Source organism: Coregonus clupeaformis, chromosome 37 (assembly GCF_020615455.1).
Source record: "Coregonus clupeaformis isolate EN_2021a chromosome 37, ASM2061545v1, whole genome shotgun sequence".
Lineage (NCBI taxonomy): Eukaryota > Metazoa > Chordata > Actinopteri > Salmoniformes > Salmonidae > Coregonus > Coregonus clupeaformis.
In genome coordinates, this window is record NC_059228.1 from 32290059 (window position 1) to 32309721 (window position 19663).

Consider the following 19663-nt stretch of genomic DNA (forward strand, 5'->3'; position numbering starts at 1 on the left):
ACAGGTGTATCCAGTACTGTAGTGAAGACAGAGGACAGGTGTATCCAGTACTGTAGAGAAGACAGAGGACTGTTACACGTGGTCTGCGGTTGTGAGGCCGGTTGGACATTCTGCCAAATTCTCTAAAACGATGTTGGAGGCGGCTTATGGTAGAGAAATTAACATTATATTATCTGGCAACAGCTCTGGTGGACATTCCTGCAGTCAGCAGTCCTGCAAGAGCCCTCAAAACTTGAGACATCTGTGGCATTGTGTTGTGTGACAAAACTGCACATTTTAGAGTGGCCTTTTATGGTCCCCAGCACAAGGTGCACCTGTGTAATGATCATGCTGTTTAATCAGCTTCTCTATATACATAAGTTTATACCATGACATTTGACATTCTAAATTTAATAAAACAAACTTTTGAATGTTGTTTTTATGACGTGCACTCCATAAAAGACATACCGGTAACCTGCACAAGTTTCACCCATGTAGCTTGTTGTCATGGCAATCAAAGCAACACTAACAGTCAGATGTAGGATCTTAATTTGACCAGACTTTTGTTGCTGAGAATTTTCCTGTACAGCAGGAAAATGCAAACTTGTAGTGTATTTGAGTTTTAAAAAGCCTTCTAGTGCAATTTCCACTTAGAAATGTCAGACTTGATTTGCCCTAACAGAAAATGTATCATCCCCTACAAAAATGTCCATTAATTATAATTTACATAATAATTCACATTTCCTGTTGCTTCAGGATTATTTTTTATATTTCTAATATGTAAAATGGGATATAAAAGCACCGAATGAAGCCACCTTAATGAGAAGGAACAACAACGAACAACAGGCGGGCTGCTGTTTAATCTGAATGCAGTTGTTGTAGACAAGGACGGGGAGTGCAGAAAAATAGCCTCCATTAGCCTTGCTAGCTAGTTGACTAACTTAGCTGGCTAGCGTAGCTAGCTTCTTTACATCGATTGGATGCAGTCAAGACAGGCACCACCAGATGGTATGATAGATAACCTATGGCAGCAACATGTTGGTCTGACTAGCACTAGTATACCTACTCCCTCCCTCCACAACACAAGCCCTCCCCCCGCCCTGTTGCCCAAGCAGAGCAGCACCCCTCTCTGACAAAAATGTTACATACAAACCACATGTATTTAGACTATCAGATTTTTTTTTTTTTAAGGATATTATTAAAATAGTGAAAATATTTCAAATTGCCCATCCATATTTTGTGTGTGTGTGTTAGTGATGCGCGGGTTGACCCATAACCCGCAGTCCCCGTGGTTATTTCCGCAGGGCGGGCGGGTTTAGGGTCATTACATAGTGTGGAAGAACAGCGGGTGGGTGAAGGGCGGTTTGAATAAAGAGAAAACAATCATTCTTGTTCAATTTCTATCTACAGTATAGGCTAGAATGAGGTTTGTCTTTCATTATTTGATGCTATCTGACATTAGTAAAGCCTGAGCTTTAGGGTCTAACTAAAACACGCCAAACGCTTTTTGGAAACGGGCAGAAACAGTTACGATCGATCCACTGAGGCAAAAAAGGACAATGTCAGAGTTTAATTGAATAAGAGAAAAGCTGTGAAATGGAGAGTTAAAAGTTTGGGAGAAGGGAGGGCCAGAACAGTGATGTTGGGAAAGATTTGGTGAAGTGGTAAAACAGGATGATAGCAGTGTCTGCTGTGTTATCTGTGATGATTGTGAGGCGCTATACAAATTAGACAGTGACAAGACGGGGACTTCAAATAGGCCTATGGCACGTCAAGGGAACTGTAGCCTACTGTTCAGATGGGCTAAATGGAAACTGATACCTGGACACACGCGTCCAAACCGAACTGAAATCTGATCAGAAACATGTTGGGTCGTTTTCACAGCTTTCTAAAGTGGGGAAAAAAAGTATTTAGTCAGCCACCAATTGTGCAAGTTCTCCCACTTAAAAAGATGAGAGAGGCCTGTAATTTTCATCATAGGTACACGTCAACTATGACAGACAAAATGAGAAGAAAAAAATCCAGAAAATCACATTTTTAATGAATTTATTTGAAAATTATGGTGGAAAATAAGTATTTGGTCAATAACAAAAGTTTCTCAATACTTTGTTATATACCCTTTGTTGGCAATGACACAGGTCAAACGTTTTCTGTAAGTCTTCACAAGGTTTTCACACACTGTTGCTGGTATTTTGGCCCATTCCTCCATGCAGATCTCCTCTAGAGCAGTGATGTTTTGGGGCTGTCACTGGGCAACACGGACTTTCAACTCCCTCCAAAGATTTTCTATGGGGTTGAGATCTGGAGACTGGCTAGGCCACTCCAGGACCATGAAATGCTTCTTACGAAGCCACTCCTTCGTTGCCCGGGCGGTGTGTTTGGGATCATTGTCATGCTGAAAGACCCAGCCACGTTTCATCTTCAATGCTCTTGCTGATGGAAGGAGGTTTTCACTCAAAATCTCACAATACATGGCCCCATTCATTCTTTCCTTTACACGGATCAGTCGTCCTGGTCCCTTTGCAGAAAAACAGCCCCAAAGCATGATGTTTCCACCCCCATGCTTCACAGTAGGTATGGTGTTCTTTGGATGCAACTCAGCATTCTTTGTCCTCCAAACACGACGAGTTGAGTTTTTACCAAAAAGTTTTATTTTGGTTTCATCTGACCATATGACATTCTCCCAATCCTCTTCTGGATCATCCAAATGCACTCTAGCAAACTTCAGACGGGCCTGGACATGTACTGGCTTAAGCAGGGGGACACGTCTTGCACTGCAGGATTTGAGTCCCTGGCGGTGTAGTGTGTTACTGATGGTAGGCTTTGTTACTTTGGTCCCAGCTCTCTGCAGGTCATTCACTAGGTCCCCCGTGTGGTTCTGGGATTTTTGCTCACCGTTCTTGTGATCATTTTGACCCCACGGGCTGAGATCTTGCGTGGAGCCCCAGATCGAGGGAGATTATCAGTGGTCTTGTATGTCTTCCATTTCCTAATAATTGCTCCCACAGTTGATTTCTTCAAACCAAGCTGCTTACCTATTGCAGATTCAGTCTTCCCAGCCTGGTGCAGGTCTACAATTTTGTTTCTGGTGTCCTTTGACAGCTCTTTGGTCTTGGCCATAGTGGAGTTTGGAGTGTGACTGTTTTAGGTTGTGGACAGGTATCTTTTATACTGATAACAAGTTCAAACAGGTGCCATTAATACAGGTAACGAGTGGAGGACAGAGGAGCCTCTTAAAGAAGAAGTTACAGGTCTGTGAGAGCCAGAAATCTTGCTTGTTTGTAGGTGACCAAATACTTATTTTCCACCATAATTTGCAAATAAATTCATAAAAAATCCTACAATGTGATTTTCTGGATTTTTTTCCCTCAATTTGTCTGTCATAGTTGCGTGTACCTATGATGAAAATTACAGGCCTCTCTCATCTTTTTAAGTTGGAGAACTTGCACAATTGGTGGCTGACTAAATACTTTTTTCCCCCACTGTATGTCCTTACAACCGGTCAAACTGATGTAATTTGGAAATTCTGCACAGAAAATCTGTCAGATTTTTCTCCCCGGTCCCTAAATAATAATAATAATAATAATATGCCATTTAGCAGACGCTTTTATCCAAAGCAACTTACAGTCATGTGTGCATACATTTTTTGTGTATGGGTGGTCCCGGGGATCGAACCCACTACCTTGGCGTTACAAGCGCCGTGCTCTACCAGCTGAGCTACAGAGGACCACTAAACATCTTTGCCCGCGAAAGAAGCAGATATGACAAAGAAAACTTTACTGATGTCAACTAAATTGAAGCAGTCATTCTATTATTTATGGCATTCTGATGAGCAAGGCCTTATTTAGTCTTCTAATGTGGTCCTGTGGTAGAGCACGGCGCTTGTAACGCCAGGGTAGTGGGTTCGATCCCCGGGACCACCCATACGTAAAAATGTATGCACGCATGACTGTAAGTCGCTTTGGATAAAAGCGTCTGCTGAATGGCATTATTATTATTATGATCTATTTTCTGCATGATAGACAGCCTACAGCCCGGTTTCCTTCAACCATACTGTTGGTTGGGATAGATTGATCAAGAAAGATCGTTTTGACTCTGGACTGCGCTGGGACACATCTGTTAGAGTTGGGAGTTGGCACTTTCAACAAACCAAGATGTGATCATTCCGTCGAGGGGGAGATTCTTCTCTTGGCTTCAGCACAAGAATGTTCCAGAAGTTTCCAGACCTGCGTCCCAAATATCACCGTATTCCCTAAATAGTCCACTACTTTTGACCAGAGCCGATAGGCCACTAGTCAAAAGTAGAGCACTATATAGGGAATATGCATGATATGTAGGCCTAAATATCTTATTTCCTGAACGATCAACAGTACAGAGTTGGAGAAAAACCAAGTCATATCTTCAAAGAACTAATCAGAAGTGTGGATGAGGTGAGAGCCAGAATTCCATTATTTTTCTTCCTATAGCTTGTTTCTCTATCTTTTATTTCCACGACTGATCAAAACTCATTTTCCCACACTCTCTCTCGTCTCTGCAGCAGACATATTGTGAGCAATATGTTAGGAACATCAAATAACAATACAATCACAGTGTCGAAATCGCAATACAGCACCTACAGTGAGGGAAAAAAGTATTTGATCCCCTGATGATTTTGTACGTTTGCCCACTGACAAAGACATGATCAGTCTATAATTTTAATGGTAGGTTTATTTGAACAGTGAGAGACAGAATAACAACAACAAAATCCAGAAAAACGCATGTCAGAAATGTTATAAATTGATTTGCATGAGGGAAATAAGTATTTGACCCCTCTGCAAAACATGACTTAGTACTTGGTGGCAAAACCCTTGTTGGCATTCACAGAGGTGAGACGTTTCTTGTAGTTGGCCACCAGGTTTGCACACATCTCAGGAGGGATTTTGTCCCACTCCTCTTTGCAGATCTTCTCCAAGTCATTAAGGTTTCAAGGCTGACGTTTGGCAACTCGAACCTTCAGCTCCCTCCACAGATTTTCTATGGGATTAAGGTCTGGAGACTGGCTAGGCCACTCCAGGACCTTAATGTGCTTCTTCTTGAGCCACTCCTTTGTTGCCTTGGCCGTGTGTTTTGGGTCATTGTCATGCTGGAATACCCATCCACGACCCATTTTCAATGCCCTGGCTGAGGGAAGGAGGTTCTCACCCAAGATTTGACGGTACATGGCCCCGTCCATCGTCCCCTTTGATGCCGTGAAGTTGTCCTGTCCCCTTAGCAGAAAAAACACCCCCAAAGCATAATGTTTCCACCTCCATGTTTGACGGTGGGGATGGTGTTCTTGGGGTCATAGGCAGCATTCCTCCTCCTCCAAACACGGCAAGTTGAGTTGATGCCAAAGAGCTCGATTTTGGTCTCATCTGACCACAACACTTTCACCCAGTTCTCCTCTGAATCATTCAGATGTTCATTGGCAAACTTCAGATGGGCCTGTATATGTGCTTTCTTGAGCAGGGGGGACCTTGCGGGCGCTGCAGGATTTCAGTCCTTCACGGCGTAGTGTGTTACCAATTGTTTTCTTGGTGACTATGGTCCCAGCTGCCTTGAGATCATTGACAAGATCCTCCCTTGTAGTTCTGGGCTGATTCCTCACCGTTCTCATGATCATTGCAACTCCACGAGGTGAGATCTTGCATGGAACCCCAGGCCGAGGGAGATTGACAGTTATTTTGTGTTTCTTCCATTTGCGAATAATCGCACCAACTGTTGTCACCTTCTCACCAAGCTGCTTGGCGATGGTCTTGTAGCCCATTCCAGCCTTGTGTAGGTCTACAATCTTGTCCCTGACATCCTTGGAGAGCTCTTTGGTCTTGGCCATGGTGGAGAGTTTGGAATCTGATTGATTGATTGCTTCTGTGGACAGGTGTCTTTTATACAGGTAACAAGCTGAGATTAGGAGCACTCCCTTTAAGAGTGCTCACTGTCCCCTCTCTACTGTCCTCTCTTCACTGTCCCCTCTTCACTGTCCTCTCTTCACTGTCCTCTCTTCACTGTCCCCTCTTCACTGTCCCCTCTTCACTGTCCCCTCTCTACTGTCCTCTCTTCACTGTCCTCTCTTCACTGTCCCCTCTTCACTGTCCTCTCTTCACTGTCCCCTCTTCACTGTCCCCTCTTCACTGTCCCCTCTCTACTGTCCTCTCTTCACTGTCCTCTCTTCACTGTCCCCTCTTCACTCTCCTCTCTACTGTCCTCTCTTCACTGTCCCCTCTTCACTGTCCCCTCTCTACTGTCCTCTCTTCACTGTCCTCTCTTCACTGTCCCCTCTTCACTGTCCCCTCTCTACTGTCCCCTCTTCACTGTCCTCTCTTCACTGTCCTCTCTTCACTGTCCTCTCTTCACTGTCCTCTCTTCACTGTCCCCTCTTCACTGTCCCCTCTTCACTGTCCCCTCTCTACTGTCCTCTCTTCACTGTCCCCTCTTCACTGTCCTATCTTCACTGTCCTCTCTTCACTGTCCCCTCTTCACTGTCCCCTCTTCACTGTCCTCTCTTCACTGTCCTCTCTTCACTGTCCCCTCTTCACTCTCCTCTCTACTGTCCTCTCTTCACTGTCCCCTCTCTACTGTCCTCTCTTCACTGTCCTCTCTTCACTGTCCCCTCTTCACTGTCCTCTCTTCACTGTCCTCTCTTCACTGTCCCCTCTTCACTCTCCTCTCTACTGTCCTCTCTTCACTGTCCTCTCTTCACTGTCCTCTCTTCACTGTCCTCTCTTCACTCTCCTCTCTACTGTCCTCTCTTCACTGTCCTCTCTTCACTGTCCTCTCTTCACTGTCCTCTCTCTACTGTCCTCTCTTCACTGTCCTCTCTTCACTGTCCTCTCTTCACTGTCCTCTCTAACTAAAATAAATAAAAACAAAAACATCATTAAAGAAAAGATGTGGGGATGAGAGGACACTAACCTTTGACCTTAGAGATGACGGTTCCAGCGGCCCTGAGGACGTCTACAGAGTCAAGGGTCTGGTGTTTGCCGATGACAGACTTGAGAGCGCGCAGCAGCTCTCCCAACCTCTCCTGTACCCGCTGCGGGAGACCATCATGGGACTCTGGAAGAGAGGAGAAAGAGAGAAACAGATCTTTATTAAGCAGAATAGATCGTAGTTGTCATAGCCGTCCTGGCTTTCGGGGAAAGATGAAAGAGAAACAGATCTGTCAAGTAAAGTTTCGTATTTAACATCAATTGAAACAATAATGATCCCAGCGTTACCACTGGCAGCTGCATCATTCAAATCCATACCAGAAGCCATTGTTCCCCACTGAGAAGCCTATAGGACATGTGATCACCATCAGCCTGTTATGCCTAACGCCGTGTTAACATCATGTTGGCTTGATCAGAGGAACGAGTTGTTTACAACAAATAAACAATTTTTGACAAGACTAGAAAAAGGTGTTAGTTTGGAATTTTGGGAGTTTGGAATTTTACCCCAATTGATTCTAGGCTACATATCAGCCATATCTTATCTGCAAGTTAAATTAGAACTATGACCTGTTACATGGTGACCCTTAGGTCACCCACTGCAGAGAGAATGGATGCCATTCTTTTAGTGTTTACTTTACTGACACCCACATACAAGACAGCAATAATGTAGTTAGTATGTCATTAGATGCAGGCATCTGTCATGTTTCTGTCTCTGGACTGGGGTTGTGTAATACAGGAAACTAAAGCAGTTGTGTTCAAGAGAAGCTGCAAAGGGACCGTTTGTGGTGCAACTGTCCTGTTCCACTTTAGTCGACAAGTAGAAAATGGCTTTGTTTGGTTTTAAAATCAAAAAACGTAAAAAAATCTCACTGTGTACAGAGCAACAAGTGACAATTAGGTTAAGTAATGATTGGCCTCAACTAACCAATCAGGTGATAGGCTAGTATTTATACAGACTAAGGGTAGGCTAGTCTATCTCTTTACTAACGATTTCACAACATATACCCAATACACACAAATCTAAGTAAGGAATGAATTAAGAATATATACATATATGGACAAGCAATGACAGAGCGGCATGGACTAAGATACAGTAGAATATTATAGAATACAGTCTATACAGTGGGGGAAAAAAGTATTTAGTCAGCCACCAATTGTGCAAGTTCTCCCACTTAAAAAGATGAGAGAGGCCTGTAATTTTCATCATAGGTACACGTCAACTATGACAGACAAAATGAGAAGAAAAAAATCCAGAAAATCACATTGTAGGATTTTTAATGAATTTATTTGCAAATTATGGTGGAAAATAAGTATTTGGTCAATAACAAAAGTTTCTCAATACTTTGTTATATACCCTTTGTTGGCAATGACACAGGTCAAACGTTTTCTGTAAGTCTTCACAAGGTTTTCACACACTGTTGCTGGTATTTTGGCCCATTCCTCCATGCAGATCTCCTCTAGAGCAGTGATGTTTTGGAGATGTCGCTGGGCAACATGGACTTTCAACTCCCTCCAAAGATTTTCTATGGGGTTGAGATCTGGAGACTGGCTAGGCCACTCCAGGACCTTGAAATGCTTCTTGCGAAGCCACTCCTTCGTTGCCCGGGCGGTGTGTTTGGGATCATTGTCATGCTGAAAGACCCAGCCACGTTTCATCTTCAATGCCCTTGCTGATGGAAGGAGGTTTTCACTCAAAATCTCACGATACATGGCCCCATTCATTCTTTCCTTTACACGGATCAGTCGTCCTGGTCCCTTTGCAGAAAAATAGCCCTAAAGCATGATGTTTCCACCCCCATGCTTCACAGTAGGTATGGTGTTCTTTGGATGCAACTCAGCATTCTTTGTCCTCCAAACACGACGAGTTGAGTTTTTACCAAAAAGTTCTATTTTGGTTTCATCTGACCATATGACATTCTCCCAATCCTCTTCTGGATCATCCAAATGCACTCTAGCAAACTTCAGACGGGCCTGGACATGTACTGGCTTAAGCAGGGGGACACGTCTGGCACTGCAGGATTTGAGTCCCTGGCGGTGTAGTGTGTTACTGATGGTAGGCTTTGTTACTTTGGTCCCAGCTCTCTGCAGGTCATTCACTAGGTCCCCCCGTGTGGTTCTGGGATTTTTGCTCACCGTTCTTGTGATCATTTTGACCCCACGGGGTGAGATCTTGCGTGGAGCCCCAGATCGAGGGAGATTATCAGTGGTCTTGTATGTCTTCCATTTCCTAATAATTGCTCCCACAGTTGATTTCTTCAAACCAAGCTGCTTACCTATTGCAGATTCAGTCTTCCCAGCCTGGTGCAGGTCTACAATTTTGTTTCTGGTGTCCTTTGACAGCTCTTTGGTCTTGGCCATAGTGGAGTTTGGAGTGTGACTATTTGAGGTTGTGGACAGGTGTCTTTTATACTGATAACAAGTTCAAACAGGTGCCATTAATACAGGTAACGAGTGGAGGACAGAGGAGCCTCTTAAAGAAGAAGTTACAGGTCTGTGAGAGCCAGAAATCTTGCTTGTTTGTAGGTGACCAAATACTTATTTTCCACCATAATTTGCAAATAAATTCATTAAAAATCCTACAATGTGATTTTCTGGCAGCAGCCTCTAATGTGCTAGTGATGGCTGTTTAACAGTCTGATGGCCTTGAGATAGAAGCTGTTTTTCAGTCTCTCGGTCCCAGCTTTGACAATCATTTCACTGTGAACAGTAAGATGATCTCCTCTGAATTATCCGTTCACTATGAACAGTATGATGGATCTCCCCTGAATTATCCTTTCACTATGAACAGCATGACGGATCTCCCCTGAATTCTAACAGGGTTGTTGACAGCTACACAGTGGGCAGAAACAGCTGAAAGGGGAAGTTTCCTTGTCTCTGTGTGGAGCAATCACTTACATTTGACATTTTAGTCATTTAGCAGACGCTCTTATCCAGTGCATACATTTTTTTATTTTTTTATTTTCCATCCCCCGTGGGAAACGAACCCACAACCCTGGCGTTGCAAACACCATGCTCTACCAACTGAGCTACATCCCTGCCGGCCATTCCCTCCCCTACCCTGGACGACGCTGGGCCAATTGTGCGCCGCCCCATGGGTCTCCCGGTCGCGGCCGGCTACGACAGAGCCTGGATTCGAACCAGGATCTCTAGTGGCACAGCTAGCTAGTGGGTCTTGCAGTGCGTCCCAAATTGCACCCTATTCCCTATATTGAATAGGGTGCTATTTGGGACAAGCCCTATGGCTTGGCAAGAGGAGTAATCAGTAGTAGCCTAGTTCTATAGTAATCTGTTGTGGGTCTAGGGCTTGGGTTTGGCACCAGACAGTAGGTTAGTTCATGTCTGAGTCTCACCCACTGTTTTGACTGACTGACGATATGATAGAACCAGCTGCACTAGGAGGAGGAGGAGAGGAGGAATGTATTGGAAAGGAAAGGGAATTATAGGGGGAGTGGCAACTGGGGGGGTGGGGGTTGTGGTTCCATTCCGGTTAGTCATTACAGGGTTCCATTCCGGTTAGTCATTACGGGGTTCCATTCTGGTTAGTCATTATGGGGTTCCATTCTGGTTAGTCATTATGGGGTTCCATTACGGTTAGTCATTACAGGGTTCCATTCTGGTTAGTCATTACGGGGTTCCATTCCGGTTAGTCATTATGGGGTTCCATTCTGGTTAGTCACTACGGGGTTCCATTCCGGTTAGTCATTATGGGGTTCCATTCCGGTTAGTCACTACGGGGTTCCATTCCGGTTAGTCATTACAGGGTTCCATTCCGGTTAGTCATTACGGGGTTCCATTCTGGTTAGTCACTACGGGGTTCCATTCCGGTTAGTCACTACGGGGTTCCATTCCGGTTAGTCATTACGGGGTTCCATTCCGGTTAGTCATTACGGGGTTCCATTCCGGTTAGTCATTACGGGGTTCCATTCCGGTTAGTCATTACGGGGTTCCATTCCGGTTAGTCATTACGGGGTTCCATTCCGGTTAGTCACTACGGGGTTCCATTCCGGTTAGTCATTACGGGGTTCCATTCCGGTCAGTCATTACGGGGTTCCATTCCGGTTAGTCATTACGGGGTTCCATTCCGGTTAGTCACTACGGGGTTCCATTCCGGTTAGTCATTACGGGGTTCCATTCCGGGTTAGTCATTACGGGGTTCCATTCCGGTTAGTCATTACGGGGTTCCATTCCGGTTAGTCATTACGGGGTTCCATTCCGGTTAGTCATTACGGGGTTCCATTCCGGTTAGTCACTACGGGGTTCCATTCCGGTTAGTCACTACGGGGTTCCATTCCGGTTAGTCATTACGGGGTTCCATTCTGGTTAGTCATTACGGGGTTCCATTCCGGTTAGTCATTACGGGGTTCCATTCCGGTTAGTCACTACGGGGTTCCATTGTGGTTAGTCATTACGGGGTACCATTCCGGTTAGTCATTACGGGGTTCCATTCCGGTTAGTCATTACGGGGTTCCATTCCGGTTAGTCATTACGGGGTTCCATTCCGGTTAGTCATTACGGGGTTCCATTCCGGTTAGTCATTACGGGGTTCCATTCCGGTTAGTCATTACGGGGTTCCATTCCGGTTAGTCATTACGGGGTTCCATTCTGGTTAGTCATTACGGGGTTCCATTCCGGTTAGTCATTACGGGGTTCCATTCCGGTTAGTCATTACGGGGTTCCATTCTGGTTAGTCATTACGGGGTTCCATTCCGGTTAGTCATTACGGGGTTCCATTCCGGTTAGTCATTACTGGGTTCCATTCCGGTTAGTCATTACAGGGTTCCATTCCGGTTAGTCACTACGGGGTTCCATTCTGGTTAGTCATTACGGGGTTCCATTACGGTTAGTCATTACGGGGTTCCATTACGGTTAGTCATTACGGGGTTCCATTCTGGTTAGTCATTACGGGGTTCCATTCCAGTTAGTCATTACGTGGTTCCATTCCGGTTAGTCATTACGGGGTTCCATTCCGGTTAGTCATTGCAGGGTTCCATTCCGGTTAGTCATTACGGGGTTCCATTCTGGTTAGTCATTACGGGGTTCCATTCCGGTTAGTCATTACGGGGTTCCATTCCGGTTAGTCATTACGGGGTTCCATTCTGGTTAGTCATTACAGGGTTCCATTCTGGTTAGTCATTGCAGGGTTCCATTCCGGTTAGTCATTACAGGGTTCCATTCCGGTTAGTCATTACAGGGTTCAATTCCGGGTTAGTCATTACGGGGTTCCATTCTGGTTAGTCATTACGGGGTTCCATTCTGGTTAGTCATTACGGGGTTCCATTCTGGTTAGTCATTATGGGGTTCCATTCCGGTTAGTCATTACAGGGTTCCATTCCGGGTTAGTCATTACGGGGTTCCATTCTGGTTAGTCATTACGGGGTTCCATTCTGTTTAGTCATTATGGGGTTCCATTCCGGTTAGTCATTACGGGGTTCCATTCCGGTTAGTCATTACAGGGTTCCATTCCGGTTAGTCATTACGGGGTTCCATTCCGGTTAGTCATTATGGGGTTCCATTCCGGTTAGTCATTACAGGGTTCCATTCCGGTTAGTCATTATGGGGTATTGTGTGTAGATTGATGAGGAAACCTTTTTTTTTCATCCATTTTAGAATAAGGCTGTACTGTAACAAAATGTGGAAAAGGGAAGTGGTCTGAATACTTTCCAAATGCACTGTATATAGTGCTATTTCTATGGTTTTTATTACCATTTTCAATGTTTTATTTCAATAGTCCTGCATGTTGGAGCGCGAAACCTAAGATTTTCACTGTACCTTGCAATCACACCTGAAACCCTGTACAGTTGTGGTCAAAAGTTTTGAGAATGACACAAATACTAATTTTCACAAAGTCTGCTGCCTCAGTTTTGATGATGGCAATTTGCATATACTCCAGAATGTCATGAAGAGTGATCAGATGAATTGCAATTAATTGCAAAGTCCCTCTTTGCCATGAAAATGAACTTAATCACAAAAAAACATTTCCACTGCATTTCAGCCCTGCCACAAAAAGACCAGCTGCCATCATGTCAGTGATTCTCTCGTTAACACAGGTGAGAGTGTTGGCTGGAGATCACAAGGCTGGAGATCACTCTGTCATGCTGATTGAGTTAGAATAACAGACTGGAAGCTTTAAAAGGAGGGTGGTGCTTGAAATCATTGTTCTTCCTCTGTTAACCATGGTTACCTGCCAGGAAACACGTGCCGTCATCATTGCTTTGCACAAAAAGGGCTTCACAGGCAAGGATATTGTTGCTAGTAAGATTGCACCTAAATCAACCATTTATCGGATCATCAAGAACTTCAAGGAGAGACGTTCAATTGTTGTGAAGAAGGCGTCAGGGTGCCCAAGAAAGTCCAGCAAGCGCCAGGACCATCTCCTAAAGTTGATTCAGCTGCGAGATCGGGGCACCACCAGTGCAGAGCTTGCTCAGGAATGGCAGCAGGCAGGTGTGAGTGCATCTGCACGCACAGTGAGGCAAAGACTTTTGGAGGATGGCCTGGTGTCAAGAAGGGCAGCAAAGAAGCCACTTCTCTCCAGGAAAAACATCAGGGACAGACTGATATTCTTCAAAAGGTACAGGGATTGGACTGCTGAGGACTGGGGTAGAGTCATTTTCTCTGATGAATCCCCTTTCCGATTGTTTGGGCCATCCGGAAAACACCTTGTCCGGAGAAGACAAGGTGAGCGCTACCATCAGTCCTGTGTCATGCCAACAGTAAAGCATCCTGAGACCATTCATGTGTGGGGTTGCTTCTCAGCCAAGGGAGTGGGCTCACTCACAATTTTGCCTAAGAACACAGACATGAATAAAGAATGGTACCAACACATCCTCTGAGAGCAACTTCTCCCAACCATCCAAAAACAGTTTGGTGACGACCAATGCCTTTTCCAGCATGATGGCGCACCTTGCCTTAAGGCAGAAGTGATAACTAAGTGGTTTGGGGAACAAAACATCCACATTTTGGGTCCATGGCCAGGAAACTCCCCAGACCTTATTCCCATTGAGAACTTGTGGTCGATCCTCAAGAGGCGGGTGGACAAACAAAAACCCACAAATTCTGACAAACTCCAAGCATTGATTATGTAAGAATGTGTCATGATTTAACTGGATAGAACCCAAATGCAGACAACTACACCAAGCCAGAGAAGGTTTAACAGGTTTATTTACAATGTACAATAGTCCAGGTTTCCAATAGCAGGGGAAGAGCAAGTCCAGGTTATAGGGAGGGTAACAGATCCAGGTCAGGGCAGGGGTGGTACCGTAATGTCCTAGTGTCCGTGATGAGTCCAAGAGGGAGGTCCGGTAGTGGAAAGCAGGATGGTGGTGGCAGGAGTGAAGCGGAGGCAGGAGTCAGGTTCCAATAATCTGTGGCACAGGAGAAAATAAAATAGAACAGGCCAATAACACAAAGAGCGAAAACAAACAGGTTGAGTCGACAGCGAGACTAACATGGTCGTCTTGACTATGATCTGACGATGAGTGGCAAGTTTGACCGGGTCTTAAAGGCTGAGGTGATTATGGTGAATGAGCTGTAGCTGGAACCCTGACTCCCGCACACCAGACTTCACTCCTGCAATCAAGGACAGACAGAAGGGAGGGGGAGAGCGGAGAGAGAGCTACCTAGCAGCAGTAGGCCTAACAGTACCCCCCCCTCTACGGACGCCACCTGGCGACCGACAGGGTTTATCAGGATGTAACCTATGAAACTCACGGACCAGAGCAGGATCCACAATGAAGCTCCTGGGCACCCAGGAACGTTCCTCAGGACCATAACCCTCCCAATCCACCAGGTACTGGAAACCACGACCCCGGCGGCGAACATCCAGAAGTCGCCGGACAGTGTAGACCGGACCCCCACCCACGATCCTGGGCGGAGGAGGGGGACGAGAGGGCGGGCACAGAGGGCTAACAGACACAGGCTTAATCTGGGAAACATGAAAGGTGGAATGAACCCGTAGGGAGGCAGGAAGCTGTAGCTTAACCGCGCAGGGGTTAACAATAGACAGTATCTTGAACGGTCCTATAAAACGAGGCGCCATCTTCTTAGACTCCACTTTCAATGGAAGGTCACGTGATTTAAGCCATACCTCTTGACCAGAAGAGTAACCGGGAGCCTGGGACCGGTGACGGTTGGCTTGCCTCTGCATGTACGCCGAAGCTCGGGACAGAGCTACCCTGGCCTTCCTCCAGACCTTGAAGCAGCGGCGCATGTGGGACTGCACCGAGGGTACCGCCAGTTCCCTCTCTTGAGAAGGGAACAGGGGAGGTTGATAACCCAGAGCACACAGAAAGGGAGACAAACCAGAGGAAGCGTTAGTCAAGGTGTTATGAGCATATTCCACCCAGGGGAGCATGGAGCTCCATGACCCAGGGTTAGACCCTGTGACACAGCGGAGAGCGGTCTCCATCTCCTGGTTCGCTCTCTCGGCTTGCCCGTTGGTCTGGGGGTGATATCCAGAGGACAGGCTGGATGTAATGCCCAAAGCTTTACAGAAAGCCTTCCAAACATGGGAGACAAACTGGGGACCCCTGTCAGAGACAATATCCGTGGGTAGACCATGAGAGCGGAACACATGTTCAACCAAAATATCAGCCGTTTCTCTGGCAGTGGGCAGTTTAGGTAGGGCCAAAAAATGAGCAAACTTAGAAAAAACGATCAATCACAGTAAGAATGACCGTCTTTCCAGACGAGAGGGGGAAGTCCAGTGACAAAATCCAAGGCAATGTGGGACCAGGGCCGGCTGGGTATAGGCAGAGGTCTTAGATTACCAGCGCTGGCCTGGGTGGAGTTCTTACTACGTGCACATACCGTACAAGCAGCAATGAAGGCTCGAGTGTCCGCCTCCATCCTGGGCCACCAGAACTTCCGTCGCACAAAGTCAAGGGTCCGAGTAACTCCAGGGTGACAGGTAAGGGGAGACGAGTGAGCCCACTGAAGTACCTGGGAGCGAACAGACTCAGGGACAAACAACCGGTTAGGAGGACCGCTCCCAGGGTCAGCTTGATGATGTTGAGCCTGTCTAACAATCCCTTCGATGTCACATGTAATGGCCGCAATACTGCAGGTAGGAGGCAAGATGGGTTCAGGGTTACTACCAGTATCAACAGCAGAAAAAAACACGAGACAGGGCGTCAGGCTTGACGTTGCGTGACCCAGGACGGTAAGACAGAGAAAAATTTAATCTACCAAAAAATAGTGTCCACCTGGCTTGACGGGGTTGAGCTGCTTCGCTGACTGGATGTATGCCAGATTCTTATGATCCGTCCAAACGATGAAGGGTTGTTCCGCCCCTCCAGCCAATGCCGCCACTCTTCGAGAGCCAGCTTCACGGCGAGCAGTTCACGATTGCCAACATCATAATTCCTCTCTGCCTGAGAAAGTTTCCGTGAAAGGAAAGCACAGTGATGCAGTTTGTTATCTTCCGGTGAACGTTGGAGACAACACCGCACCTACCCCAGTGTCGGATGCATCCACCTCCACGACAAACTGGCGGTCGGGGTCCGGCTGCATCAGAATGGGAGCCAAGGCGAAGCGATGTTTCAGTTCTTCAAACGCTGCTTCGGCCCCCTTCATTCCAAGCGAACGGTCGTGCGATGGAGGTGAGAGCGGTGAGTGGCGCCGCAATGCGGCTGTAGTCCTTGATGAACCTCCTGTAGAAGTTCGCAAACCCCAGGAATCGTTGAAGTTGTTTGCGGGTGGAAGGGGCTGGCCAGTCCGTGACAGCAGAGATCTTAGCTGGGTCCATCCGCAACTCCCCTGAGCTATTATGTAACCCAAAAAAGAGGTCTCAGACACATGAAATTCACATTTCTCCATCTTCACAAACAGTTTGTTCTCCAACAACCTTTGCAACACCTGGCACACATGCAGTTCGTGTTCCTGGGAGGACTCTGAAAAAAATCAGGATATCATCCAGATAGACAAAAACAAACCGATTCAACATGTCCCGAAGGACATCATTGACTAGTGCCTGAAAAACGGCAGGGGCATTGGACAACCCAAAAGGCATAACCAGGTACTCAAAATGTCCCAAAGGTGTGTTGAAGGCAGTCTTCCATTCATCCCCTTTACGAATGCGCACCAGGTGATACGCATTTCGTAGATCCAGTTTAGTGAAGATAGTTGCACCATGAAGGAGGGGAAAAGCAGAGTTAATTAAAGGCAGAGAATATTTGTTCTTAATGGTGATGTTGTTAAGTCCACGGAAATCAATACAGGGTCTGAGGGTCTTATCCTTCTTAGCAACAAAAAGAATCCCGCTCCTACAGGTGACGAGGAAGGACGAATAATACCTGCCGCCAAGGAGTCCCGAATGTAGTTCTCCATAGCCTCCGTCTCCGGGCGGGAGAGATTGTACAGGCGACTGCTGGGGGAGAGGGGCTCCTGGCTGGAGGTCAATGGCGCAGTCGTAAGGGGCCGGTGAGGAGGAAGAGAAGTAGCTCTGTGTTTGCAGAAAACGGATGCCAGGTCATGATACACGTCAGGGACAGCAGAAAGATCCATGGACTCCAGTGGAGGTTGAGGCACAGTGCTGGCAGGGGTCTGAGCAGAACACAAACAATTCACATGACAAAATGTGCTCCATGAAACAATTCTACCGGTCACCCAATCAATGTGTGGATTGTGTCTTATGAGCCAGGGGATACCAAGGACCAGGGGGGTCTGTGGGCAGTCGATTATATGGAATTGAATGTTCTCCTGATGATTACCCGACACTCTGAGACAAACAGGAACAGTCTGATGAGTAATACGGGTCAACAATTGTCCATTTAGACCCTTAGCCTGCAGCGGACGGTCCATAGGAACAGTCTCCAAATCCATTTGTTGAGCCAACTCTCGATCCAAAAAGCTTTCATTGGCACCAGAGTCAACCAGCGCACTAACAGAGAAATTCTGGGACTGCCACTGGAGGGATGCCTGGAGCAGAATGCGGGGAGAAGAGGAAGAATCCGCTGTTCGGCTCACCAAAACTTCTCCCAATAATGATGAGCCGGCCCTTTTCCCGGACGAACTGGGCAGGAAGGAACGAAATGACCAGCTTGTCCACAATACAGGCAGACCCGAGCCTGAATACGACGTGCACGCTCCTCTGAGGACAACCGTGCACGACCCACCTCCATGGCTTCGGGTACAGTGCTCCTCGTATCGACTCGGGAAGACTCGGCTTTCTCCGTAGGGAAGATGCGGGAAGGAGTTTGTTGACGACAGACCAGTTGCTTGGAACTAACACTCCTCTCCCGGCGGCGCTCCCGAATCCGATTATCCAACCTGATGGTGAGTGAAATAAGATTATCCAGCGTAGGCGATACATCATATGACACCAACTCATCTTTTAAAGTCTCAGACAAAGCATTGATGAACACTCCTTGTAATGCCTCGTCATTCCAACCGCTCACTGCCGCTAAAGTCCGAAACTCCACTGCCATCTCCGCCACACTGCGAACCCCCTGCCGAAGAGACAACAACCGTTTCGCAGCCTCCTTGCCCCGTACGGGGTGGTCAAAAACCTTCCTCATCTCAGTGGAGAAAGCCACGTAAGCGTTGCAAATGTCCGACTGACTCTCCCAGACCGCGGATCCCCAGGCACGAGCGGAACCGCTAGTAGAGTTGATAAGGTAGGCAATACGGGCTCTTTCTGAGGCGTAGGTGAGGGGCTGTTGTTCAAACACTAACGAGCATTGAGTCAAAAATTCACCACAGGTTCCCATGTTCCCGTCATAGCGCTCTGGAGCAGGAACAAAAGGCTCTCTGATCTGGGCTGGAGGGGTAGGAAAAACAGGTGGAGCAGGAGAAGGGGCAGTTTGTATGCCATGCCCGAGGGTTGCATTATTAACTTGGGTAGTAAGGGCAGACACTTGATTGGTGAGTAATTGAACCTGATTAAACAGCACCTGACTGTTCTCAGCAATAGTCTTAACCAGGGTATCATGTTGGCCAAGTAAAATGTCCTGATTGGCTATGGCAGTCCGAATTTGAGTGCACTCTGGGGTGGTATCCGAGCTACTGTCTGCTGGGTTCATGTTGGTCAGATCATACTGTCATGATTTAACTGGATAGAACCCAAATGCAGACAACTACACCAAGCCAGAGAAGGTTTAACAGGTTTATTTACAATGTACAATAGTCCAGGTTTCCAATAGCAGGGGAAGAGCAAGTCCAGGTTATAGGGAGGGTAACAGATCCAGGTCAGGGCAGGGGTGGTACCGTAATGTCCTAGTGTCCGTGATGAGTCCAAGAGGGAGGTCCGGTAGTGGAAAGCAGGATGGTGGTGGCAGGAGTGAAGTGGAGGCAGGAGTCAGGTTCCAATAATCTGTGGCACAGGAGAAAATAAAATAGAACAGGCCAAAAACACAAAGAGCGAAAACAAACAGGTTGAGTCGACAGCGAGACTAACATGGTCGTCTTGACTATGATCTGACGATGAGTGGCAAGTTTGACCGGGTCTTAAAGGCTGAGGTGATTATGGTAAATGAGCTGCAGCTGGAACCCTGACTCCCGCACACCAGACTTCACTCCTGCAATCAAGGACAGACAGAAGGGAGGGGGAGAGCAGAGAGAGAGCTACCTAGCAGCAGTAGGCCTAACAGAATGGGCTGCCATCAGTCAGGATGTGGCCCAGAAGTTAATTGACAGCATGCCAGGGCGGATTGCAGAGGTCTTGAAAAAGAAGGGTCAACACTGCAAATATTGACTCTTTGCATAAACGTAATGTAATTGTCAATAAAAGCCTTTGACAG

General features: G+C 46.7%; 1 protein-coding gene across 1 annotated transcript in view; it reads right to left on the minus strand.

The window, feature by feature from the left end:
• Positions 1-19663, minus strand: part of LOC121581630 (rho GTPase-activating protein 29) — an 84941-nt gene that overhangs the window by 56802 nt on the left and 8476 nt on the right. Inside the window, exon 3 of the mRNA XM_045211490.1 lies at positions 6910-7053. Within this exon, the coding sequence (XP_045067425.1) occupies positions 6910-7053 (144 nt within the window). The remainder of the gene's footprint in view (positions 1-6909; positions 7054-19663) is intronic.